The sequence below is a fragment of the Thalassophryne amazonica genome, chromosome 2, assembly GCF_902500255.1.
Source record: "Thalassophryne amazonica chromosome 2, fThaAma1.1, whole genome shotgun sequence".
Taxonomy (NCBI): domain Eukaryota; kingdom Metazoa; phylum Chordata; class Actinopteri; order Batrachoidiformes; family Batrachoididae; genus Thalassophryne; species Thalassophryne amazonica.
The window spans coordinates 71,166,385-71,192,951 of record NC_047104.1 but is presented as its reverse complement, the minus strand read 5'-3'; the positions used below and the strand labels follow the sequence as shown (position 1 = coordinate 71,192,951).

Genomic DNA, 26,567 nt, shown 5'->3' with positions numbered 1-26,567 from the left:
TTAGGAGATTAAACAAAAATATTCCAAACTGCCATCTATATTATAATAGCAAAGTGGCCTCTGTGTGTGTGCATGCCTGCGTGCATGCATGTGGCTTTGCTCACATCTGTATCTATGTGGGTCTCTGTGTCTATGGCTGACACAGAGACCCTGATTCATGCATTTATTTTTGCTAGATTAGACGACTGCAATGCTGTATTTGCTGGTTCATTGCAGTCCAGCATTAGGGATCTCCAATTGGTTCAAAATGTGGCTGCCAGACTCTTGCCAGGAAGTAGAAAGTTCAGCCACATTACACCCATTTTGGCGTCTCTTCACTGGCTACCTGTCTGTGTGAGGTTGGTTTTTAAGGTATTAACCTATAAAATTATTCACAGACTAGCACCTCCCTACTTAGCTGACCTAATCAAACCCTACGTACCGACCCGAGCTCTGCATTCTTAGGGCGCAGGACTACTTTGTGTTCTCTTATCTGGTTTTAGATAAGAGTTAGTCAGGTTTTAGAATTCATCATAGTACAGAAACAGCATTAGTGAAGGTTACAAATGATCTTCTTATGGCCTCAGACAGTGGACTCATTTCTGTGCTTGTTCTGTTAGACCTCAGTGCTGCTTTTGATACTGTTGACCATAAAATTTTATTACAGAGATTAGAGCATGCCATAGGTATTAAAGGCACTGCGCTGCGGTGGTTTGAATCATATTTATCTAATAGATTACAATTTGTTCATGTAAATGGGGAATCTTCTTCACAGACTAAGGTTAATTATGGAGTTCCACAAGGTTCTGTGCTAGGACCAATTTTATTCACTTTATACATGTTTCCCTTACGCAGTATTATTAGACGGCATTGCTTAAATTTTCATTGTTACGCAGATGATACTCAGCTTTATCTATCCATGAAGCCAGAGGACACACACCAATTAGCTAAACTGCAGGATTGTCTTACAGACATAAAGACATGGATGACCTCTAATTTCCTGCTTTTAAACTCAGATAAAACTGAAGTTATTGTACTTGGCCCCACAAATCTTAGAAACATGGTGTCTAACCAGATCCTTACTCTGGATGGCATTACCCTGACCTCTAGTAATACTGTGAGAAATCTTGGAGTCATTTTTGATCAGGATATGTCATTCAATGCGCATATTAAACAAATATGTAGGACTGCTTTTTTGCATTTGCGCAATATCTCTAAAATTAGAAAGGTCTTGTCTCAGAGTGATGCTGAAAAACTAATTCATGCATTTATTTCCTCTAGGCTGGACTATTGTAATTCATTATTATCAGGTTGTCCTAAAAGTTCCCTGAAAAGCCTTCAGTTAATTCAAAATGCTGCAGCTAGAGTACTGCCAGGGACTAGAAGGAGAGAGCATATCTCACCCATATTGGCCTCTCTTCATTGGCTTCCTGTTAATTCTAGAATAGAATTTAAAATTCTTCTTCTTACTTATAAGGTTTTGAATAATCAGGTCCCATCTTATCTTAGGGACCTCATAGTACCATATCACCCCAATAGAGCGCTTCGCTCTCAGACTGCAGGCTTACTTGTAGTTCCTAGGGTTTGTAAGAGTAGAATGGGAGGCAGAGCCTTCAGCTTTCAGGCTCCTCTCCTGTGGAACCAGCTCCCAATTCAGATCAGGGAGACAGACACCCTCTCTACTTTTAAGATTAGGCTTAAAACTTTCCTTTTTGCTAAAGCTTATAGTTAGGGCTGGATCAGGTGACCCTGAACCATCCCTTAGTTATGCTGCTATAGACTTAGACTGCTGGGGGGTTCCCATGATGCACCCAGTGTTTCTTTCTCTTTTTGCTCTGTATGCACCACTCTGCATTTAATCATTAGTGATTGATCTCTGCTCCCTTCCACAGCATGTCTTTTTCCTGGTTCTCTCCCTCAGCCCCAACCAGTCCCAGCAGAAGACTGCCCCTCCCTGAGCCTGGTTCTGCTGGAGGTTTCTTCCTGTTAAAAGGGAGTTTTTCCTTCCCACTGTTGCCAAGTGGTTGCTCACAGGGGGTCGTTTTGACCGTTGGGGTTTTTCCGTAATTATTGTATGGCCTTGCCTTACAATATAAAGTGCCTTGGGGCAACTGTTTGTTGTGATTTGGCGCTATATAAATAAAATTGATTTGATTTGATTTATCCTGCACCTGTTTTGTATAATGATCTCCTTGTGTCAATAAAACAGTCAGATTCTTTGGAGACTTTCAAGTCTAGACTTAAGACGCATCTATTCACCCTCTCGTAGGGCTAGCATACTGGTATAGTATGGTACTATGCTTCCTATCCTTTTAAAAAACATTTTATTAGCAACAGAACAGGTCTCGGCCTCAACTTTATCTAAATTTTGGGTATGTGATTCACTCACATACCCCAAACCCAAAAAGCTTAGGGCTAGCAGCCAGCAATCACCTTAGTAATTTCTGTTTTTCTGTTGATTTACTGCTGAGGAATTATACCTTAGGTGTAGTTTTTCTGGCTGACTGATTCTGCACTTTTTCTCTCTGTCCGAGGTACAAATGATGGATGGATCTGAACTGAAGGGCCTGCACGGACTGTAAGATGGAAGACCTGAGGCGGGTGGTGCATGCTCCAGTCTTGATGTGAAGATGACCCTGTCACAGGGACAGCCCCACTGACAACGTGGACGATCCCCGCCTGTGGTGCTGACGCCTGTGTGGACTTCTTATCTTTTTTATATATGTTGCTTGATATTCTATTTTCTGTTTCTTCAGCTTTGTAAAACTTTGCAAAACCCTGTAATTGTTAGAATGGCTTAAGCAGTGGGTCAACCCTTTGAGTCTGGTCTGCTTGAGGTTTCTTCCTCAATATAATCAGAGGGAGTTTTTTCCTTATCACTGTTGCCTGTGTGCTTGCTCTAGGGGTTGGGAAGGTTAGACCTTAATTGTGTGAAGCGCCTTGAGACAGCTTTGTTGTGATTTGGCACTATATAAATGAAACAAATTGAAAATTTAAATTGAAAAACTGGGGAGCACTGACATTTACTGTTTGGTATGTATTTTGGGTCTATTAGCTAACAACAGGAACAATTGACATTGTGCTGCAATGCACCATGTGAGTTTGGGGATTTGGGGTTTTAAATGTTGTTATTGTGGTTCATGTTAGTTTAACAGTGTTGTAAGTGTTAGTCATTTATTGTGTTTTGTAGTTCAATTGATGTAGTCAGTTTAGTTAAGTGTCCTGTTGCCGTTACCATGAGTGAGTTCCATGTCATGTTGCCATTACCATGAGTGAAAATTGTACTGCATTTGATGTCTTCTGTGGGTGTGTAAAATAAAAGCACCTGCTTGTAGCAGAATGTAGAAAAGACAAAAAGCTGTGCGTTCATGCATGGATGCAACTTCGATCAGGGACAAAATGGGGAGATCTGACATTTGCTGTTTGGTATGCGTATGTATTTTTGGTCAACAATGAACACCGCCAAAATGGAACTAATATTTTTGAAGAAACTACTAACTACAGACATTGTAACTAACAGCACTGAACAACGGACGTTGCTAATTACATTCTGGACTCACACACCATTCCACCAGGGGGCAGTAAATCATCTTTATATTAAAGGCGTGCATGCAAGCGTGAGTGTGTGATTTTATTTGTTAGTTCAATGTACATAATATAGTTGTTAATATCTTAAAAATACATTGATGACACAAAAAAGTGGAAAAACGTATTTCCAATGTGGTCCCTTTAAAAATCAAATAAAATAGAATAATAAAATAAATGGAAAATTAAATTAATAAAAATGTCAATAAATAAAAATTTAAAAATTAAATTAGAAATTTGAATCAATAATAATACTGATAATGATAATAAATAATAATAATGTGTGTATGATAACAAGAACCTAAAATTTGTATTAAACATTAAGACAGTAAATTAACAAAAAAATATGTAATTAACAAGAAATAAAAGGGATTGTCATGCCCAGCCCCGGCTCAGGGGCTAGGTCTTCGTTCATTGCCTTATTTCTTCTTTGAGTCTCAGGATTTACCTTTGATTAGTTTATACTTTATCATGTTAGTCTGTTTGATTCTGTTTATTGTTTTGTTTACTATTTAGTCACTGGTTTCATTCATTACCTTATTATTTAGTTTGCAGCCATTCAGTTATTCACTGCTTTTCTTTATGTTACACTTTTGTCACGGATTCTTCCTTTGGTTTTCTTTTATTCTGTAACTGGTTATTGTTTGTTCACTCCTGGTCCTATAACTCTAGTTCTGGTTATCACATTTCTTTTATTATGCTTTAGTCACAGGTTTTGGTTATTATTCACCTTCAGTGTTTCTTTTCATATCATGTTCCATTTGTTATTTATTCCATTTTCTGTTTATCAGTTATCTTTTATTTATTGCATTATTCTGTAGTCACTGGGTTTGTTTATTCTCTGTTTATCATCTATTTTGTGTTGTATTTTGTGGTTACAGGTTTTGTTTCATGTCAGTTATTTTCTGCTCAGTTTGTAATCTGTATCAGTCCCTGTTCTAGTTTCGATTATAATCATAGATAATAATAATAATAATAATAATAATAATAATACATTTTATTTGTTAGGCACCTTTCTGGGCACTCAAGGTCGCCTTACAACAATACAACATAACAATATAAAGTAACATTAAGACAAAGTTTAGAACAATTAAGGTTAAAATTAAACAGGACAGAGCAGTTATGGTTGTAATGAATAAGCTTGTCTAAACAGATGAGTTTTGAGTTTGGATTTGAAATGAGTGAGTGAGGTGGTATTACGGAGGTCTGGGGGGAGAGTGTTCCAGAGCTGGGGAGCAGAGCGGCTGAATGCCCTGCTCCCCACAGTGACAAGACGGGCGGGGGGGACGGTGAGCTGGAGGGAGGAAGCAGAGCGAAGGGAACGGGCAAGTGAGTTGATGTGGATAAGATCAGTGAAGTACGGGGGGGCAAGGTTGTGAATGGCTTTGAATGTAAGGAGCAGGAGTTTGTAGTGAATGCGGTACGAGATGGGGAGCCAATGGAGCTGCTGGAGAACCGGAGTGATGTGATTTGTGAAATGTGTGTGTGATGATACAGGCGGCAGAATTCTGGACCAGTTGAAGTTTATGAATAGGTTTGTGGGGGAGACCAAAGAGGAGGGAGTTGCAATAGCCCAGACGGGAGGTGACAAGGCTGTGGACGAGGACAGTGGTGGAGTGAAAACTGAGGGAGGGACAAAGGCGGTGAATGTTTCGGAGGTGAAAGTAAGCGGAGCGGACAATGTTATTTATATGTGCAGTGAAGGAGAGGGAGCTGTCGAGGATGACACCCAGACTCTTTACCTGAGGGGAGGGGGAGTTGGGGATGCCGTTAATGAAAATGGAGAATGGTTGGGTTTTGTTAAGGGTGGATTTGGTGCCGATGAGTAGGAATTCAGTTTTACTGTTTAATTTAAGGAGGTTTGAGGTGAACCAGGAGTTGATTTCAGAGAGGCAGTTGGTTAAGGATGATGGTGGAAGAGTGGTGTTGGGTTTACTGGAAATATAGAGCTGGGTGTCATCCGCATAGCAGTGGAAATTTATTTGATGCTTTCTGAAGATGTGACCAAGCGGGAGTAAGTAGATAATGAACAGGAGGGGGCCTAGGACAGAACCCTGAGGAACACCAGAAGCAAGGTGATAGGTCTGTGAGGTGAAAGATTTTAACTGGATGAACTGAGTGCGATCTGAGTGGTAAGAATGGAACCAGGTAAGGGGTGTGCCAGTAATGCCAATGGAGGCAAGACAGTCCAGAAGGATGGGATGTGAAATGGTGTCAAAGGCTGAGCTGAGATCTAGCAGAAGGATGGACAGTGAACCAGAGTCAGCAGAAAGGAGCAGGTCATTGGTAATTTTAAAAAGAACAGTTTCAGTACTATGGAGGGAACGGAAGCCAGATTTAAATTTTTCATACAGGTTATTGGAGGAAAGGTGGGTTTGTAGTTGAGCGGCAACAGATTTTTCAAGAAGTTTTGAAATGAAAGGAAGATATGAAATGGGACGAAAATTATTGAGGTCAGACAGATCAGAACCTGTTTTTTTGAGGACAGGAGTGACAACGGCAGTCTTAAGTGAAGTTGGTACAGTTCCAGAGGTGAGGGAGGCATGAATTATGGTAGTGATGAGAGGGGACAACACAGGAAGAGAAGCTTTAACAAGGACAGTGGGAAGTGGATCAAACTGACAGGAAGAAGATTTAGATTTTTGAATAAGTGTGGAAATTTGGTTGACTGTGGGGAAGGTAAATGTAGAGAATAGATGGGACAGGTCAGGAGGACATGGTAGGGGTGGGTTTGAAGCAGAAAGGGGGGAGAGTTGCTGGTGGATGTGTTGGATTTTCATGGTGAAAAATGAAGCCAGGGTATGGCAAAAGTCAGTACAACAGAGATGAAATTGTTGTGTGTTGGGGGGGTTTGGCTGGACATTTGGGTGTTCTTTTCTTTTCTTTGCTCTCCAGGTGGTATGCAAACTGATTTATTGTCTGTGGAGAAGGTGCTGGCAGAAGAGTCCTTCACCCTCATCAACGTGATATGCAGCACCTGTGGATGGTGCTCACGTGCAACCTTAAAGACTTTCAGCTGAAGCAGATAATGAGATGGCGTTCTGCATTTAAGCCATGTGTGATTCAAGCAGAATTGCCGGGAACTCGACCTTGTGATGTTCGTTTGTGAGACGCTGAGGACCGCGCCTGGGTTTGACACATCGTGCCTGTGAAGGAGGACGGGTGAGGGACACATGCTGTCAGCACACATCAGAGGTGATTTGATTGTCTGAATAATTGTTAACAGTAACTTGGTATTTTGTTACGCAGTATATGTGAATATTGATGAGAGTTGTGCAGCTTGCTTCTCACTGCCGTGGCGTGCGGACTGATGATCCTCCACCTGTTGCGAGAAGCTGCTCATTTACATAAAGCTTAAATTCAGACCTGAATGTGTTGCTGATAGTGTGTGCCTTTGAAGGATATTAGTTGTAGCTGCTGACTTACCTCACCTTTTCTACCTTTCACAGAGTCGGTTTGTCGTGTCCACCTGGGGGGTGTTTGGCGATGAACGTGAGTCCAGAGGTGGCGGGCTTCGATCCCCTTGGGCGCTGGAGAGCGCGCCGTCCTTCACTCCGCCAGAAAAACGCGCCTTATGTTTGTACACTGAGTTTTGCACAAAAGGGGGAAAAAAAACTGTTTTGTTTTTGGAACCGCTTTCTGGTTATTTAGCGCTGGGTTCAGTCAGACGCAGGTCCGCTCCTCAACCCGCGTCGACACATAACAGAAATGGTAGTAAGTCTGGGGGTTTTGTGATGTGTGAGAGGAGTGAAAAAAGTGTTCTAGGATTTCCTTCATTTGCGCAGATTAAACCGGAGTAGTATTTGGATTTCACTATGGATACAGAATCCTTGTAGTGGATGATATGAGTTGAGTACATTTCCTTATGAATGGTGAGTCCAGTTTTGCGATAAAGTCTTTCCAGCTGACGGCCTTTAGTTTTTAACAGTCAGAGTGGGGGTGAACCAGGGTGCAGTGTGAGTGAAAGAGACTGAACGGGTTTTGAGTGGAGCCAAATTGTTGAGAATGTTATGGAGATGAGTGTTGTAGTATGTAAGAAACTCATCTGTTGTAGAAAGACTATCAGCACTGGGGATGTTATTAATGTGAGAAATTAAATTGATCTTCATGTTTCCCTCTATTTGGATTAGTCACGCTATTTCCTAGTTTTGTTTCCCCTTTTGTTTTGCTCATGCATTATTGCTTGTCTGGAACACGTCACGTTATATGAGAACATGTCCCGTGAGGCTTCATCACGGCGTTGCTGTGTGCCATGCGGCACTGCCGCGACGCGCGGAATTCCTCCGCACGTCTGTCTCAATGTGCCAAAAAAGTGTTAATGTCCACGTCTTTTCACAGTTCCTGTGCTAGTCAGACCACGTCCCGGATAAAACACAGCATCCAGTTTGGAAATGAATGGCACATTCCACTGTTTCCACAGGAGTTTTTGTCATGGAAAGAGGAGCGGAGGCTTCGCACGTCGTGGCGGTGCAGCATGGCGCACAGCAATGCCGTGATAAAGCCTCACGGGACATGTTCTGGCATGTCCAGGCACATCCACAATTTCTCGGATAATCACTCGATGGAAAAACCACCGACAGCTGTCTGAACGCCATCTCAAAGCCGTCCTGTGTGACCAAAACGGAGGTGTTCCTTTGTCTCGCTCCATCAGCAAATCGGTTGTGACGCGCGAAGCCTCCGCTCGGCTTTCCATGACAAAATCTCTTGTTAAAAGTGAAATCTGACGGAAAATGGTTGATGTCCAGCTCTTGTGATAACCAGAGAAAGTGCACACGACGGTCCGGCTCCACAGAGCCATCCATTTAGAAATGATCCAGTGGTTTGTGGCTCTCGATGGCGGCACAGAGCGCGGCGCGCCAAGCATCCTTAAAGCCATCCTTAAAGCTGTAGTAACAGTCCTTATTCTCTGTGAAGCCCGTAAAATTTTCACCGAAAGCCAGATACATTTTTCGAATGGTTTCCAGGTGCTAGTCTCTAACAGTTTCTGAAAAAATTCTGATGGAAAAAAGCCCAAATCATTCCGCCATTTCCTGACAATGAAAATCCGCAGAGGGGGTGGACCACTCCTCACTCAAAGCCTGCTCACAGGCGAATGACGCAACCAACAGCTCACGCATGCGCACGAGGGTTCAAGCTTGTCTGACGCAATCACACGTGATTCAAATCCATATGGTTTTTGAAAAAATAATAAGGCTGGATACTTTTCTAATAGACCTCGTACACTGTTAGTTTTATGCCACTTACTTTACTTGCTTTGTACCGTTGGTTTTTCAGCCACTTAGTTATCTTACCCCAGTTCACTTTGCTTTTGCCTCACTGCACTCTCTTGCACTTACCTTTGTCTTCCCCAGTCACGCCCCCTTCCAGCACCTTCTGCACACCTGCTCCTCATTTCTCCTCTAATTACACCACCAGTTATTTAAGCCCTCACAGACTCACTACTCACTGCCAGATTGTTGATTTCACGTCACTCTCCAGCCATAATTCAAGTACTCCTTTGCCTTGTTTTTTGCCTGCCAGATTTCTGACCTTGCTTTGTCCTCGACCTCAAGTTTGCCTTTGTCTCTGATTGCCTCCTTGCTGTATATTTTGACCTGTGCCTGTCTGTTGAACTACGCCTCAGCTTTTCGCCTGCCTGTTACCGTGGTCTCACTGCTGGATCACCTGTGTACCGACTCCCTGATTGCTTTGACGATTAAACCTTTTACTTACTCCATCCCTGGTGAGAACTCGCATTTGTGTCCACCTGTTATGAGCCACGCTGTCACCATGCCTGACAGGGATGAGTTCTTCTAAAAATTATTGAGGTCTAAGGTCTTAATATTATTCTGGACTCTCATGCCATTCCAACTCATTATAGAAACTTTGCATAATTCCCCTTGAATACTGTCAGCTATTTATTTTATAAACAATATCCAATCTAGAGCCCGTGGATCCCCACAGGGAACAAGCTACTTTTTATATCAAGTCCCTCAATTTTCAGAGGCTACAAATAATTGGACAAATTAAATACAAGGATTATTTTAATGCAAATCATTACTTTTACACCCAGTTTTCTTTAGACAAATCAGAGGATGGATGCATCAACATTCCTAAGTCGCTGTCTTGGACTTTATTTCCATCAACAGAAATACCAACATGATACTCCATGGTAAGCCTGTCTGAAGTCGGCAGTTCTCAAGAACTGAGTGCCAAAGCAAGAAGGAAACTAGTGAGGGAGGCCACCAAAACACCCATGCCTACATTTCACCTGGCTGCAGCAGAGAAATTTGCCTGGAAAACTGCAACCCTACAGTTCCATGGGGTGGTGAAGGTGGCAACATGCAGCAGGAGTGCATGCTTCCAGACTTTAGTTCATTGAAGAAAGTGCGCATATGCAAGTTTTGTATTCACAGCTTCATGTCATGGTGGAGTGTAACAGAAGGACTTTCATATAACAAAACTGATCATCTCTAGTGTCCTATGTGCCTCCCATGTGCCTTTTGGTAAACTCTAACTGAAAATTCACATCTTTTAAAAAACCCCTACTATGTTCTTGCTTTACCTGCAGAGCAGATAGCTTTGTGGCTAACAAGATGCAGACTGGGGTTCAAGTCCCAATCACACATCTGTGTCCTTGGACGAGACACATAATCTGCTTTATTCCAGTCCATCCAGCTGTAAATAGGCACTGTCTTTGACTGGGGAAGTTACCTGCAATGGACTGGATTCCCATCCAGGGGGAGTGTTTCTATGACCCATCCTCTTTACCCCACAGAATCAGGGGGATAAGCACTAGTACTAACAGGCCTCAGCGCTTGTACAGACCTTATGGCTCAGTAACACGGCACGTAACAAAGAGCAATGAAACCCTAATGAAACAAGAAATCTGGACTTTCGTTGACTTTAGTTAGCATCGTTTAACCTTCGCGCAGCTTCTTCCTGCAGCTGGCGCTTTTTTAAACCGTTTAAAAATTTGAACGAAGGGCAACGAAAATCCCAATTCGTCTGTGTTTCGTTTTGCTGTCGTTCTTGACGTTTTTAATCATTTGCTTAGTTTTTTAATGTTGTTGTTTAGTTTGACTTCGTTCGACCAGCTGAATGTTTTCACACTGTGAAGAAGCCGGTTTATGAGCGCTGAGGCTGCTGCTGCGTTCATTTACCGTCTGAAATTACAGGGCAAACTCAGCCTGTTTGCTTGGATTTTTTTATCTGGGTGGGGGGTCAGCTTCAATGGGCTCAGGCACCTTATATAGGCCAGAATTAATCTTTTGTGTGGATATAATTAATTATTTTGCCACAAGCAACTGCTGAATTTGAAACAACAAAATGTTTTGTAATTTCTGACGGTACTTGAATGCAGCATTAACGAGAGCAGCAGCTGCTGCGTGCGCTTATTATTTTTTATTAAATATAACAATATGAGTGTAGGAATGATAATCCAGTCCTTATGTACATGTGGAAATAGGTAGATAATTCAAAAGATTATATAAAGAGTTGTTCTGAAGGCAGAATTCACATTGTGGATCAGTGGCAGCTGGTTGAAATAACCGCACATGGGGAGTTAATGCACGGCGTTCACGTGGACTGATCAATTTACTGCTCTGATATATTCAATCATCTTTATATCTTTACCCTTTTGACAGTTTTCTGTTATAAATCAATATATATACACCTCAGTAACGTAATACAGTGATAGAGCAGTGACCACGGCACACAGAGGATTTTTTTTTAAATTGAAGCAAGACAGAGCGCGCAGCGTGTTATCAAACAGCGTGGATTCTGATGATGAAGGAGATGATCCCTCTTTTTTTCTGGATGAGGAACCAGAGCAGGTGGTCCATCGACGTGCACACAGATCTCCACAGCTTCTGTTTGCAGTTTCTCCGGGACTCAGACACTATGAGCTCCGTCCCAGTGCCAAGTCCTTGAACTCAGAGATGCAGACACACACTGCTCCAGCTGTGGCTCCAGGTGCGTTTCGTTTAAAGCGTCGAGATCTTTAGCTTTGGTTTTTTTAAGTTTCTCTTTTGGCCCTTTTGTGCTCTTGAGTTGCAAGCTGTTCGGTGATAAAGCTCTTTTATGCACCTTTTCTCAACGAACTGTGACTTTTTTATGTTTTCCCTTCGTTCGGGAATCGTTGTTTGTTGAGTGACTGGGCCATCACTTGTTCTTCTACCTCTGAAAATGGAGGGACTATATACAAAAATAGCTGTAATTCCAAAATGTTGAATCCAATATTACTGTTAACCCCTTGAATAATAGCCTAGAGTCTGCACTACAACCACATCTTGATCGTTTCATTTCAACTCTACTGTGGTAGCGTACAGAGGCAAAATCGCAAACATTTCCTCACTGTCCTACTAATGTACATGACTGTACAACATGTGTAAACATTTTAAATAGCTAACTAGCCAGTCAAGTAGCTCCTGAGCCATCTGTGCCAAGCAATAACTCCAATGCCAATTAAGAATTCCACAGTCTCCAAGAAACATTTCTTACAATTCCAAACCTTGACCTGTCCAGTACAGCTTGGACACTTGGAAAATGCTGCTTCCAAAATGACTATTATATTGTCATCTAATGACAGAAACACTGCACCGTCTCTCAAGGTCACCTCCAGCAGTGGAATAAAAGGTTTGCTTCTTCAGAATAAAGAAAGAATCAGAAAAATCTTCCTGCACTGTCAGTTTCCATTACCATGGCTGATGCCTGATGATACCACTGAAATAATAAACAGCGGCATCTTGCCTCTTGCATGGACTAAATACACAACCACAATCTTAAAAACACTTAACACGTGAATCAATATTTGTTGGCTGCATTCACTGTTTGGCTTCTGAAAGCACAAAATTTGTCAGTACATGACAAAACTAACAGTGACACATCTCCCAGTCATAACTGTTTAACAGCCTGTCATTATTGTGCATCTGCTCATCTGTTAGTTGCTTGCCGACTGCAATCCAGCACTCAACTACAAACAACTACCAAGAGGAAAATGTTGGACAATGCATTTAGGTGAAAATACAACGCCAAATCAGAAAAAGTTGGGATGGTATGGAAAATAAAGAAATAAAAAACACCCCACAGTGATTCTTACATTTACTTTGACTTTTGCAGCACAGTACAGACAGTATGAACCAAAGATCTTTCATGGTTTGTGTAGTCAACTTTCTTTGTTAATATAAATCCATTCCTACATTTCAGGCTTGCAACACATTCTAAAAAAGTTGGACACAAATAAATAAAAAATTACCACTTTGTAATGTTGCCATTACTTCTCCCAACACTTGAGACATTTTTGGCATTGAGAATAAGTGATGAAGCATGCCAGGTGTTATTTATTTTGTTTGTATATTTATGCCATTTGTCCCAATCTTCCTGCAAACACATCTTAGGGGGTACAACAGTACAAGATCATCTACGTTACTGCATTTTTCATGTCAAAATTCTCAATACATTCTCTATTGGGGATCAGGACTTCAGGCAGGCCAGTGCAGTACGTGTATCCTTTTCTTCCATGCCTTTGTGATGTGTGCAAAAAGTCGTTTTGCATTTTCCTGTTGAAAAATGCATGGACGTACCACCGGAAGTTATCATCTTGAAGGCAGCATATGCTGCTTTAAAAACTCAATGTACATTTCTGCATTAATATTGCCATTACAGAAGAGTTAAATTACCTTTGCCAAGGGCATGAACACAAACGCATACCATGACAGACCTTGGCTTTTGGACTTGTTGCTGATCACAGTCTAGATGGTCCTTTTAGTCTTTGGTTCAGAACACATGGTGTTCAATTTTTCTAAAACAAAGCATCTGGAATACCAATTAGTCTGACCACAATACACGTTTCCACTGTGTGATGGTCTAAGCCAGATGATGCAGGGTCTCAGACACAGCCCCAATCAGTCTGTTGATCTCACGCTCCATCTTACCCCTCACTCATGAACAACACCGTGAGATACCTTAATTCCTCCCCTTCGTGCAGTAATGCTCCCCACTTTTCCGACAGAGGCCCAAGGTCTCAGATCCGGAGGTGCTGATAACCCATCACAGTTGCTTCACACTCTGCCACAAATTTTATATGGTCACTGTCTGATGAAGTCAACAGAATGACATCATCTGCAAAAAGCAGAGATGCAATTCTGAGGTCACTGAGCTGGACACCTTCTAATCCCTGACTGCACATGAAAATTATGTCTGTAAAAATCACAAACAGGACTGGTGACAAGAAGCAGTCCTGGCAGAGTCCAACCCTCACCCGAAACAGATTTAATATGTTTGTTTGTGCTTTCTCCATACCATCCCAATTTTTTCTAATTTGGGGGTGTAGAATTATACATCACAAAAGGTAATTCAATTCATTAATTTTCTATACCTGCTTACTCCAATCAAGGGTCACGGGGGTTGAGCCAATCTCAGCAGTCATAAAATGTGACTCAAATATAAAATACAACCATGACCAATTTATCAGACTGACAGTCTTCCAATCTTACAAGTACAGTCAACAACACCACCATGATGCTGTCAACACTTATGCCTGAGAAATACATGGAAAACATAAAAGTTTTTAAATCACTTGTTCAATGATGATGTTACAACCTCCTATGCTGCATCAACTGTGCATGTTGGTATTAAATAACATGAGCCACAACTGTGAATCATGCTAGTGATCCACATGCAGTCAGTGATCCCAAAAACGTGGGCTGTGTATCCCTGGCGGGCTGTGAATGTATTGGAGGTGGCCCCTTAGAGGTCATTAAAAATAAATACATTAAAATGCCATTGATTTGATGAAGTTTAAAATTACCCCCAAAGATCGATTATTTAAAGAAAAATTAAATCTGAAGTAATAAAACAAAGCCTGGGGATTTAAATTATGCTTTAGTCTTCATTTATCTGACCTAATTTAAAATAATTTCTACTGTATTGGCCCAAATATGTCCTGGGTTATAAGATGACCATATATGTGTCAGATTTGATTTTAAGGTGTGTGTGTGTGTGTGTGTGTGTGTGTGGGGGGGGTCTTCTATTTAGGTCAATATGGTTTATCATGTAGAACATAGGTGCCTTTGTGTTGAACTCAGAAGCTGGAGGAGGCCAAGAGATCACGCTTCACCTGGCTGCAGTAGATGGTTACTTTAGAGATGTGGAGATGGACTGATTGTCTGCTTGGGTTAGTGCAATCCAGGATGCAAGGTAATTCCGTGGCATCAGAGAGGTGGCGAGGTGTCACACAAACACATGCTCTCATACATGACTAGAATAAGTCATATAGAAATGCTTCATCTAATGTGTCAAAGTTGTGATTCACCGTTAGTGTGGGGCATGGACGACTTTCAGCTTTCAAAGTGGGCTGTGGCATTGTTAAGTCTGGGAATGGCTGGTCTATACTTTTATTTTGACACTGATCTGTCACTTGTTTGTGTCTCACAATATCCTGTGTGCACCGTGTCACTGAGCTAGTACTCCTGGATGTGTTGACAGAGCACGTATAGATTTCTCACTGCAGAAATTTTGTCTTGAAAGCAGAAGAAGCCCAAGTGGGACTAATAATGGCTCTTTTCCATCCATATGTGCTTCACCAAGTCATGACAGTGAGCCAGCATGTACAACAGGACAGGTTTGGAATTGATTAGGGAGCACTCGGGAGGAGCTCGGAGTCGAGCCGCTGCTCCTCCACGTTGAAAGGAGTCAGTTGAGGTGGCTCGGGCATCTTTTCCGGATGCCCCCTGGATGCCTCGCTGGAGAGGTGTTCCGGGCACGTCCCATTGGGAGGAGGCCCCGGGGAAGACCCAGGACACGCTGGAGGGACTACATCTCTCGGCTGGCTTGGGAACGCCTTGGGGTTCCCCCGGAGGAGCTGGGGGAGGTGTGTGTGGATCGGGAGGTCTGGGCGGCTTTGCTTGAGCTGCTGCCCCTGCGACCCGACTCCGGATAAAGCGGAAGAAAATGGATGGATGGCTGGATACACCGATCCCGATACCAGTTATCGGGTATCGGCCCGATCCCGTATTCATCTACTGTACTTGTAATCATAAAGTACCTCCGATACTTAATGACCCAACACCTCTTTACAGCAACGTGATGTCAACCTCTCAATGTGGGATTTTCACACACACGCTCCGAAATTTCCAGACTATAACCGCTACTTTATCATACATTTTGAACACTGCGGCTTTAACAATGATCTGGCTAATTTATGGATTATTACACAGGCTTTCATGTTATTAACTCATAAGTCAAATACATCTGTCAATACTGTCCAGTGATTGGCTGAAAGCCGCAGTCCATCATGCGGAGTAAATTCAAACAAAGTAAATAAAATGTCTTACCTGTTCGCTTCAGTGGAATTCATCATCACATGTTCTTGAAGAAAAATAATTCACATGAAGCCTCCTGAGTTTGGAACATAACATCTCAAAATACTTTAATTCCTCGTGTGGCTGAAAAAAAGTTCCTCCATCACTTTGGCACTTAGCGCCGCAGTTCCTCTGCTAGAACTCTGATCAGGGCTTCAGTGGAGGAGATTGTCCATCAGGTTGGTGAGTTTCAGCCCTTGGTGTGGGTGTTCAGGCATCTCGGTCCACTACAGGCGTAATCCGTTTGTGGAATCTCTGTGCGCTGCATTTGGACCATTCTCCCGCTTCCACGAGCTGCACTTTGGGTCAGAAGTTGAGTCACTGCTCCTCGTTAACGGTTCAGTTAGCACAGACAACGGGCTATTCTGCCTGAACGTGAGAAAATTATCCCATGAACCACAAAGAAAAAATTAAATAATGTTAAAATTACTCCGGTTTGCCTTGTGTTGCGACTCAGTGAGCGTGCGTGTGTGACGCGTTCCTCCAATATTACATGTTCCACTTTTGAGGAAAAACATTTACAGTTTGTATTTGTGTATATTACCGGTTAATTAAAAGTTAAAAAAAATAGTGTGGAGAGTGAAAGACTGTTTAGCTCAGTGTTGTAGATGAAAACAGAAACAGGCTCACAGTTGATAATGCAGAGAAGCTGCTTTTCATCAAAAAGAATCCCTCACCAGTTCAAAAAAGGCTTTCAGTCCTCACAGACATAAATAAAGATATTGATAGACAGTTTCAGTTCTGCTACTGGTGTTGTATATGTTGCTGAAGTCCACAAGTTACATTTCAGTGAGATGTCTGGCAGTGTCATGTTTCTTAAGAAACACACAATTAATGTTAAAGCACAATTTGTGGTAGTCAAAAGTGATGTTTTGATGAACTGAAGTAAAATGTTTGTAAATAAAAGCAAAGCTAATGATATTGGTACCGTTACACTCAAACAGTCAAGAACAACTGATGAATAAAACATGTTTTCAAAGTCATCATAAAACTGCAATCGTATCATTAAGGATTCGTATTGGTACTCGGTATCAATGAGTACCAAAATGTATGTACTCGTACTTGGAGAGGTGATGGTCTGGTGGTTAAGGCGTTGGGCTTGAGACCAGAAGATCCTTGGTTCAAATCCCAGCCTGACTGGAAAATCACTAAGGGCTCTTAGGCAACGTCTTTAATCCCCGATTGCTCCCGGTGTGTAGTGAGAGCCTTGTATGGCAGCACCCTCACATCGGTGTGAATGTGAGGCATTATTTGTAAAGCGCTTTGAGCTATATAAATGCAGCCCATTTACCATTTACTATTTGTAGTCGGTCTGGAAAAAAGTGGTATCGGTCCCTAGAATCCTAGAATTGATACATATAAATGAAATGCACACATTATCTGGATTATTAATTACACATGCTCTTTTCCTGCCAAGATATATTAACATGTCAACTGTCAAAAGGCCTATTTCACCAAAACAAATGGTAACTATGTATAAATGGGAAATGTGTCTGTATGAAGACAAGTAATGGATGGAGCAGATGTGTGTTGAAAGGCCTTGGCTAAAAGAGGTGTGTGCACTACCTGGCAAACACAGTCCCGCTGCCTCCAGGGAAAGTATAAGGATGTTGCTTTCTGAAGACGTGGCCAACTCGGCTGCAGGGGATGATCTCCAAACTGCCACCACACTGCCACACACGAAACGAGATCTCTGAAAATTCATGTGCAAGCACAAAGTATCAACAGGTCAGAAATCCGTCCATCCTCCTTTTTCAGAAAAACATTTCTATTAAAATATTAGGTGTTTATGTCATTGAGGTCTCATGACTTTCTCTAGTTGAACAAAGGATGGCTACATGAACAAAAGTAAATATAAAATGTCAATCATTAGTCTGAATAACTATGGCGCACTGATACTGGAATGAATTATTCATTCAGCTGCTTATTCAGCTGTGCAGTCTTTGTTAAGGTATCCTTACACCAGCTGAATCATTCAGATTATAGAGTTTTTAAACATTATTGAGACAGGAGCAGTTCCGACATCTATATCTAGTGTTCTGCCTAATTAATGAGGGGGTGACTTTGACGTCACCTCATTGCTGTCTACAAAAATGATACATTTAGAAATACACATGATACTACACATGAAACAGAAATACGGATCCAGTGGACAGGTGTCCACATTTCCACAGATCACCTGTCTGACTCTACTTCTATTCCCTAAGACTTTATGCTGTCCTCACATATATGGTTCTTTTTTTGAGAGAACAATTTGACAAAACAATTTTCCATTTTAAGTACAGTAGTGTTCAGAATAATAGTAGTGCTTTGTGACTAAAAAGATTAATCCAGGTTTTGAGTATATTTCTTATTGTTACATGGGAAACAAGGTACCAGTAGATTCAGTAGATTCTCACAAATCCAACAAGACCAAGCATTCATGATATGCACACTCTTACGGCTATGAAACTGGGCTATTAGTAAAAAAAAGTAGAAAAGGTGTTGTGAAAGTGTCGTGACACGGACCCACAACAGGGGGCAATGGATAAGTTAAAAAGTAACAATTTAATGTTGTGAATCACACAACGATGTACAGACAATAAAAATACAGTGACTGTCAATCATACACCAGGTGACGTGTGGGCAGGCTCAACGATAGAAGACGCCTGGCGAGAGAAAAGCCGGATCCACACAGCTTCCACCGCCAACAGAGCTGAAGAACACCGGAGCCGCCAAGCCCTGCGCCCCAGGTGGCCGCTGTCTTCAGCAGTCAGACCCGGTACTGCTGGCAGAGAACAGAGACAGTCCAGATGAGTGTGAGGTCGCACACTCAGTAATCCCACAGTCTGTATTCAGTAAAAGAGGGAGAACCTCCACCTCCAATCACACACTCGTGCAGCTCCTGTCTAACCACTTATCTGATTGGAGTGTGAAGCAAAGCCGTCGCTGATCACACCAAACGCCAATCCCACAGATAAGGCAAACACCACAGGATAACGGCTGCAAAGAAGTACAGATTATTACTCAACGTTTTGAGTCAGCAGAGAAAATTACCTGATTGGTAGTTGATTTCTCGGCAGGGAGGTGGAGTTGCAGTCCGGCCTTTATGGTGGTGGTGATGAGTAGTGGATGAGTGACAGCTGGTACGGATGATGAGTGACAGCTGTCACTCCTGGTCGCTCCGACGCCCTCTCGTGCTTGAAGCCCGCACTTCAAGCAGGGCGCCATCTTGTGGTGGTGGGCCAGCAGTACCTCCTCTTCAGCGGCCCACACAACAGGACCCCCCCCTCAACGGGCGCCTCCTGGCGCCCGACCAGGCTTGTCCGGGTGCCGCCGGTAGAAGTCGGCCAGGAGGGCCGGGTCCAGGATGAAGCTCCTCTTCACCCAGGAGCGTTCTTCGGGTCCATACCCCTCCCAGTCCACCAAATACTGGAACCCCCGGCCCTTCCGACGGACATCCAGGAGCCGGCGCACGGTCCAAGCCGGCTCCCCGTCGATGAGCCGGGCAGGAGGCGGCGCCGGTCCGGGGGTACAGAGGGGTGAAACGTGGTGAGGTTTGATGCGTGACACATGGAAAACTGGGTGGATCCGCAGTGAAGCTGGCAGCTTCAGCTTCACTGCGGCTGGACTGAGGATCTTGAGTATGGGGAAAGGTTCAATGTATCTGTCCTTCAACTTTTGGGATTCCACTTGCAGGGGAATGTCCTTTGTGGAAAGCCAAACCTCCTGCCCAGGCTGATACGCAGGGGCCGGGGCACGCCGGCGGTCTGCATGGTTCTTGGCCCTCGTCCGGGCTTTGAGCAGGGCAGAGCGGGCGGTACGCCACACCCGACGGCACCTTCTCAGATGGGCCTGGACCGAGGGCACCCCGACCTCTCCCTCCACTAGTGGGAACAATGGGGGCTGGTACCCCAAACACACTTCAAACGGGGAGAGGCCGGTGGCGGACGAGACTTGGCTGTTATGAGCGTACTCGATCCAGGCCAGATGGTCACTCCAGGCCGTCGGGTGCGCGGAGGTCACGCAGCGGAGGGCCTGCTCCAGTTCCTGGTTAGTCCGCTCTGCCTGCCCGTTCGTCTGGGGGTGGTACCCAGATGAGAGACTGATGGTGGCCCCCAGTTCCCTACAGAAACTCCGCCAGACCTGGGAGGAGAACTGAGGACCACGATCCGAGACAATGTCTGATGGAATCCCATGCAGACGCACGACGTGGTGGACCAGGAGGTCTGCAGGTCTCCTGGGCCGTCGGGAGCTTCGGGAGGGCCACGAAGTGGGCCGCCTTGGAGAACCAGTCCACTATCATTAAGATGGTGGTGTTTCCCTGGGACGGCGGGAGGCCCGTGACAAAGTCCAGGCCGATATCAATCAATCAATCAACTTTTTTCTTATATAGCGCCAAATCACAACAAACAGTTGCCCCAAGGCGCTCTATATTGTAAGGCAAGGCCATACAATAATTATGAAAAACCCCAACGGTCAAAACGACCCCCTATGAGCAAGCACTTGGCGACAGTGGGAAGGAAAAACTCCCTTTTAACAGAAAGAAACCTCCAGCAGAACCAGGCTCAGGGAGGGGCAGTCTTCTGCTGAGACTGGTTGGGGCTGAGGGAAAGAACCAGGAAAAAGACATGCTGTGAAGGGGGGCAGAGATCGATCACTAATGATTAAATGCAGAGTGATGCATACGGAGCAAAAAGAGAAAGAAACAGTGCATCATGGGAACCCCCCCCACAGTCTACGTCTAAAGCAGCATAACCAAGTGACTTTGGTGAAGGTCACGCATGTTGACCTTTCACACTTTGATTTGGTGATCTGTTTCCTGCTGTCTCAACTCTGAGTCACAGACATTAAAACCAGAGGTGATCCACTCCTCTGCGCCAGAGCTTTTAATGTGTAATTTTCAAACTTTGGTCAACTTCATTCCATTTGTTTATATTTTTTTCCGACTTATGTCGCCACTGTATCAAGTCACACCAAGGTCCCCCCTGAGCAAGCACACAGGCAACAGTGGTTTGGAAAAACTCCCTCTGATGATATTCAATCAATCAATCAATCAATTTTTTTTATATAGCGCCAAATCACAACAAACAGTTGCCCCAAGGCGCTTTATATTGTAAGGCAAGGCCATACAATAATTATGTAAAACCCCAACGGTCAAAACGACCCCCTGTGAGCAAGCACTTGGCTACAGTGGGAAGGAAAAACTCCCTTTTAACAGGAAGAAACCTCCAGCAGAACCAGGCTCAGGGAGGGGCAGTCTTCTGCTGGGACTGGTTGGGGCTGAGGGAGAGAACCAGGAAAAAGACATGCTGTGGAGGGGAGCAGAGATCAATCACTAATGATTAAATGCAGAGTGGTGGATACAGAGCAAAAAGAGAAAGAAACAGTGCATCATGGGAACCCCCCAGCAGTCTACGTCTATAGCAGCATAACTAAGGGATGGTTCAGGGTCACCTGATCCAGCCCTAACTATAAGCTTGAGCAAAAAGGAAAGTTTTAAGCCTAATCTTAAAAGTAGAGAGGGTGTCTGTCTCCCTGATCTGAATTGGGAGCTGGTTCCACAGGAGAGGAGCCTGAAAGCTGAAGGCTCTGCCTCCCATTCTACTCTTACAAACCCTAGGAACTACAAGTAAGCCTGCAGTCTGAGAGTGAAGCGCTCTATTGGGGTGATATGGTACTACGAGGTCCCTAAGATAAGATGGGACCTGATTATTCAAAACCTTATAAGTAAGAAGAAGAATTTTAAATTCTATTCTAGAATTAACAGGAAGCCAATGAAGAGAGGCCAATATAGGTGAGATATGCTCTCTCCTTCTAGTCCCCGTCAGTACTCTAGCTGCAGCATTTTGAATTAACTGAAGGCTTTTTAGGGAACTTTTAGGACAACCTGATAATAATGAATTACAATAGTCCAGCCTAGAGGAAATAAATGCATGAATTAGTTTTTCAGCATCACTCTGAGACAAGACCTTTCTGATTTTAGAGATATTGCGTAAATGCAAAAAAGCAGTCCTACATATTTGTTTAATATGCGCTTTGAATGACATATCCTGATCAAAAATGACTCCAAGATTTCTCACAGTATTACTAGAGGTCAGGGTAATGCCATCCAGAGTAAGGATCTGGTTAGACACCATGTTTCTAAGATTTGTGGGGCCAAGTACAATAACTTCAGTTTTATCTGAGTTTAAAAGCAGGAAATTAGAGGTCATCCATGTCTTTATGTCTGTAAGACAATCCTGCAGTTTAGCTAATTGGTGTGTGTCCTCTGGCTTCATGGATAGATAAAGCTGGGTATCATCTGCGTAACAATGAAAATTTAAGCAATACCGTCTAATAATACTGCCTAAGGGAAGCATATATAAAGTGAATAAAATTGGTCCTAGCACAGAACCTTGTGGAACTCCATAATTAACTTTAGTCTGTGAAGAAGATTCCCCATTTACATGAACAAATTGTAATCTATTAGACAAATATGATTCAAACCACCGCAGCGCAGTGCCTTTAATACCTATGGCATGCTCTAATCTCTGTAATAAAATTTTATGGTCAACAGTATCAAAAGCAGCACTGAGGTCTAACAGAACAAGCACAGAGATGAGTCCACTGTCCGAGGCCATAAGAAGATCATTTGTAACCTTCACTAATGCTGTTTCTGTACTATGATGAATTCTAAAACCTGACTGAAACTCTTCAAATAGACCATTCCTCTGCAGATGATCAGTTAGCTGTTTTACAACTACCCTTTCAAGAATTTTTGAGAGAAAAGGAAGGTTGGAGATTGGCCTATAATTAGCTAAGATAGCTGGGTCAAGTGATGGCTTTTTAAGTAATGGTTTAATTACTGCCACCTTAAAAGCCTGTGGTACATAGCCAACTAACAAAGATAGATTGATCATATTTAAGATCGAAGCATTAAATAATGGTAGGGCTTCCTTGAGCAGCCTGGTAGGAATGGGGTCTAATAAACATGTTGATGGTTTGGATGAAGTAACTAATGAAAATAACTCAGACAGAACAATCGGAGAGAAAGAGTCTAACCAAATACCGGCATCACTGAAAGCAGCCAAAGATAACGATACGTCTTTGGGATGGTTATGAGTAATTTTTTCTCTAATAGTTAAAATTTTGTTAGCAAAGAAAGTCATGAAGTCATTACTAGTTAAAGTTAATGGAATACTCAGCTCAATAGAGCTCTGACTCTGTCAGCCTGGCTACAGTGCTGAAAAGAAACCTGGGGTTGTTCTTATTTTCTTCAATTAGTGATGAGTAGAAAGATGTCCTAGCTTTACGGAGGGCTTTTTTATAGAGCAACAGACTCTTTTTCCAGGCTAAGTGAAGATCTTCTAAATTAGTGAGACGCCATTTCCTCTCCAACTTACGGGTTATCTGCTTTAAGCTACGAGTTTGTGAGTTATACCACGGAGTCAGACACTTCTGATTTAAAGCTCTCTTTTTCAGAGGAGCTACAGCATCCAAAGTTGTCTTCAATGAGGATGTAAAACTATTGACGAGATACTCTATCTCCCTTACAGAGTTTAGGTAGCTACTCTGCACTGTGTTGTTATATGGCATTAGAGAACATAAAGAAGGAATCATATCCTTAAACCTAGTTACAGCGCTTTCTGAAAGACTTCTAGTGTAATGAAACTTATTCCCTACTGCTGGGTAGTCCATCAGAGTAAATGTAAATGTTATTAAGAAATGATCAGACAGAAGGGAGTTTTCAGGGAATACTGTTAAGTCTTCTATTTCCATACCATAAGTCAGAACAAGATCTAAGATATGATTAAAGTGGTGGGTGGACTCATTTACTTTTTGAGCAAAGCCAATAGAGTCTAATAATAGATTAAATGCAGTGTTGAGGCTGTCATTCTCAGCATCTGTGTGGATGTTAAAATCGCCCACTATAATTATCTTATCTGAGCTAAGCACTAAGTCAGACAAAAGGTCTGAAAATTCACAGAGAAACTCACAGTAACGACCAGGTGGACGATAGATAATAACAAATAAAACTGGTTTTTGGGACTTCCAATTTGGATGGACAAGACTAAGACCAGGGGCGACGAGGCACAGGCAGAGGCTGGAGGAGGCCTTGGGCCTTGTGGTGGTCGGCTTTGCCCCTGGCACAGGTGGTGCAGGCCTGGACATACTCCCGGACGTCGGCTTCCATAGACGCCCACCAGAAGCGCTGCCGGACCACTGCCACGGTCCTTCGCACCCCTGGGTGACAGGAGAGCTTGGAACCGTGACAGAAGTCAAGGACCGCAGCCCTGGCCTCTGGTGGGATGTACAGTTTGTTCTTCGGACCGGTCCCCGGGTCCGGGCTCCGTGTCAGGGCCTCCCGGACGGTCTTCTCCACGTCCCAGGTAAGGGCGGCCACGACAGTGGACTCGGGGATGATGGTTTCAGGGGGGTCTGACAGCTCGGTCTTGACCTCCTCTTCATGCACCCGGGACAGGGCGTCAGATAGTTGGTTCTTTGTCCCGGGGCGGTAGGTGATCCGGAAGTCAAAACGCCCGAAGAACAGCGACCAGCGGGCTTGCCTGGGGTTCAGACGCTTCGCGGTCCGGATGTACTCCAGGTTCCGATGGTCTGTGAAAACCGTAAATGGTACCGATGCTCCCTCCAACAGGTGTCTCCACTCCTCAAGAGCCTCCTTCACCGCAAGAAGTTCCCGATTGCCGACGTCATAATTCCGTTCAGCTGGGGTCAACCTGCGGGAAAAGTAGGCACATGGATGGAGAACCTTGTCGGACTCCCCGCTCTGGGACAGCACGGCTCCTATCCCTGAGTCAGAGGCATCCACTTCAACAACAAACTGGCGCTTGGGATCGGGCTGCACCAGAACCGGTGCAGTCGAGAACCGGCGTTTCAACTCCCTAAACGCGGCTTCGCACCGATCCGACCAGGTGAAGGGGACTTTTGTGGAGGTCAGGGCTGTCAGGGGGCTAACTACCTGACTGTAGCCCTTGATGAACCTCCGGTAGAAATTTGCAAAACCGAGGAACTGTTGTAGTTTCCTACGGTTCGTTGGTTGGGGCCAATCTCTCACCGCCGCAACCTTGGCCGAGGAGATGATGAACCCCAAGAAGGACAAAGAAGTGCGGTGGAACTCACACTTCTCGCCCTTCACAAACAGCCGGTTCTCCAACAACCGCTGTAGGATCTGACGTACATGCTTGACATGGGTCTCAGGATCCGGAGAAAAGATGAGTATATCGTCTAGATATACGAAGACAAACCGATGCAGGAAGTCCCGCAAGACGTCATTAACCAATGCTTGGAACGTCACGGGCGCATTGGTGAGGCCGAACGGCATGACCAGGTACTCAAAGTGACCTAACGGGGTGTTAAATGCCGTCTTCCACTCGTCTCCCTCCCGGATCCGAACCAGGTGATACGCATTCCTAAGATCCAATTTCGTGAAAATTTGGGCTCCATGCAGGGGCGTGAACACTGAATCCAACAGAGGTAACGGGTATCGGCTGCGAACAGTGATCTCGTTCAGCCCTCTGTAATCAATGCATGGACGGAGTCCGCCGTCCTTCTTGCCCACAAAAAAGAAACCAGCACCCATCGGGGAGGTGGAGTTCCGGATCAAAACGGCAGCTAACGAGTCCCGGATGTAGGTCTCCATTGATTCGCGTTCCGGACGTGAGAGGTTGTACAGCCTGCTGGACGGGTACTCAGCGCCCGGTATCAAATCAATGGCACAATCGTACGGACGGTGCGGGGGCAGCGTGAGTGCCAGATCCTTGCTGAAGACGTCAGCAAGGTCGTGGTACTCAGCAGGCACCACCGTCAGATTGGGGGGGACTGAAACCTCCTCCTTAGCAGTCACACCGGGTGGAACCGAGGATCCTAAACACTCCCGGTGGCAGGTTTCGCTCCACTGAACCACAACCCCAGACAGCCAATCAATCCAGGGACTGTGTTTTAACACCCATGGAAAACCCAAAATCACTCGGGAGGCAGAAGGTGTTACATAAAACACAATCTCCTCCCTGTGATTCCCAGACACCACCAATGTCACTGGCTGTGTCTGGTGTGTGATTAGTGGAAGAAGGGTGCCATCTAGCGCCCGCACCGACAATGGTGACGGTAAGGCCACTAGAGGGAGCCCAACCTCCTTTGCCCATCTGCTATCCAGCAGATTCCCCTCTGACCCCGTGTCCACCAGTGCTGGGGCGTGAAGGGTTAGATCCCCACTCAGGATCGTGACTGGGATTCGTGCAGATCGTCGGGGTTTCCCCACGTGGGTGTTGTGACCCACCTTTAGCCCAGTCTCTAAGGACGAGTGCTGTTGTTTTGACCGTTTGGGGCATTCTCTCTGTATGTGCTCGGTAGAGCTGCAGAGAAAACACTCTCCACGGATCAGCCTCCTTTGTCTCTGATCTGATCGTTTTTTGGCCCTGCTCGTTTCCATAGCAACGTCAGCAGGGGGAGCTGTTGTCACGTGGAGAGCCCTGGCAGTGGAGCGTGGGGAAGTCGGCTTCCTTTCGGACCCGGGAGGAAGAGGGACGGCTTATGCCTGGCCACGCCCCTTGTCTCATTCCCGTCGGTGTTCCGTTAATCGGTTGTTTAACTGTATAACCAGGTCGATAAGCCCATCTAAATCCCGCGGCTCGTCCTTCGCCACCAGGTGCTCCTTAAGGACCAGAGACCATTTACAAAGGC

At 44.2% G+C, this 26,567-nt stretch overlaps 1 protein-coding gene and 1 long non-coding RNA gene across 2 annotated transcripts in view; one reads left to right on the top strand and one right to left on the bottom strand.

Annotated features, from left to right (window-relative positions):
• The window catches only part of galnt2 (UDP-N-acetyl-alpha-D-galactosamine:polypeptide N-acetylgalactosaminyltransferase 2), a 233,169-nt gene that overhangs the window by 15,971 nt on the left and 190,631 nt on the right, over positions 1 to 26,567 (bottom strand). Inside the window, exon 11 of the mRNA XM_034187676.1 lies at positions 17,472 to 17,598. Within this exon, the coding sequence (XP_034043567.1) occupies positions 17,472 to 17,598 (127 nt within the window). The remainder of the gene's footprint in view (positions 1 to 17,471; positions 17,599 to 26,567) is intronic.
• The window catches only part of LOC117525745, a 34,492-nt gene continuing 12,449 nt past the window's right edge, over positions 4,525 to 26,567 (top strand). The window contains exons 1-3 of the long non-coding RNA XR_004565134.1: positions 4,525 to 4,643; positions 16,464 to 16,475; positions 22,007 to 22,012. This is a non-coding gene — a long non-coding RNA (uncharacterized LOC117525745). The remainder of the gene's footprint in view (positions 4,644 to 16,463; positions 16,476 to 22,006; positions 22,013 to 26,567) is intronic.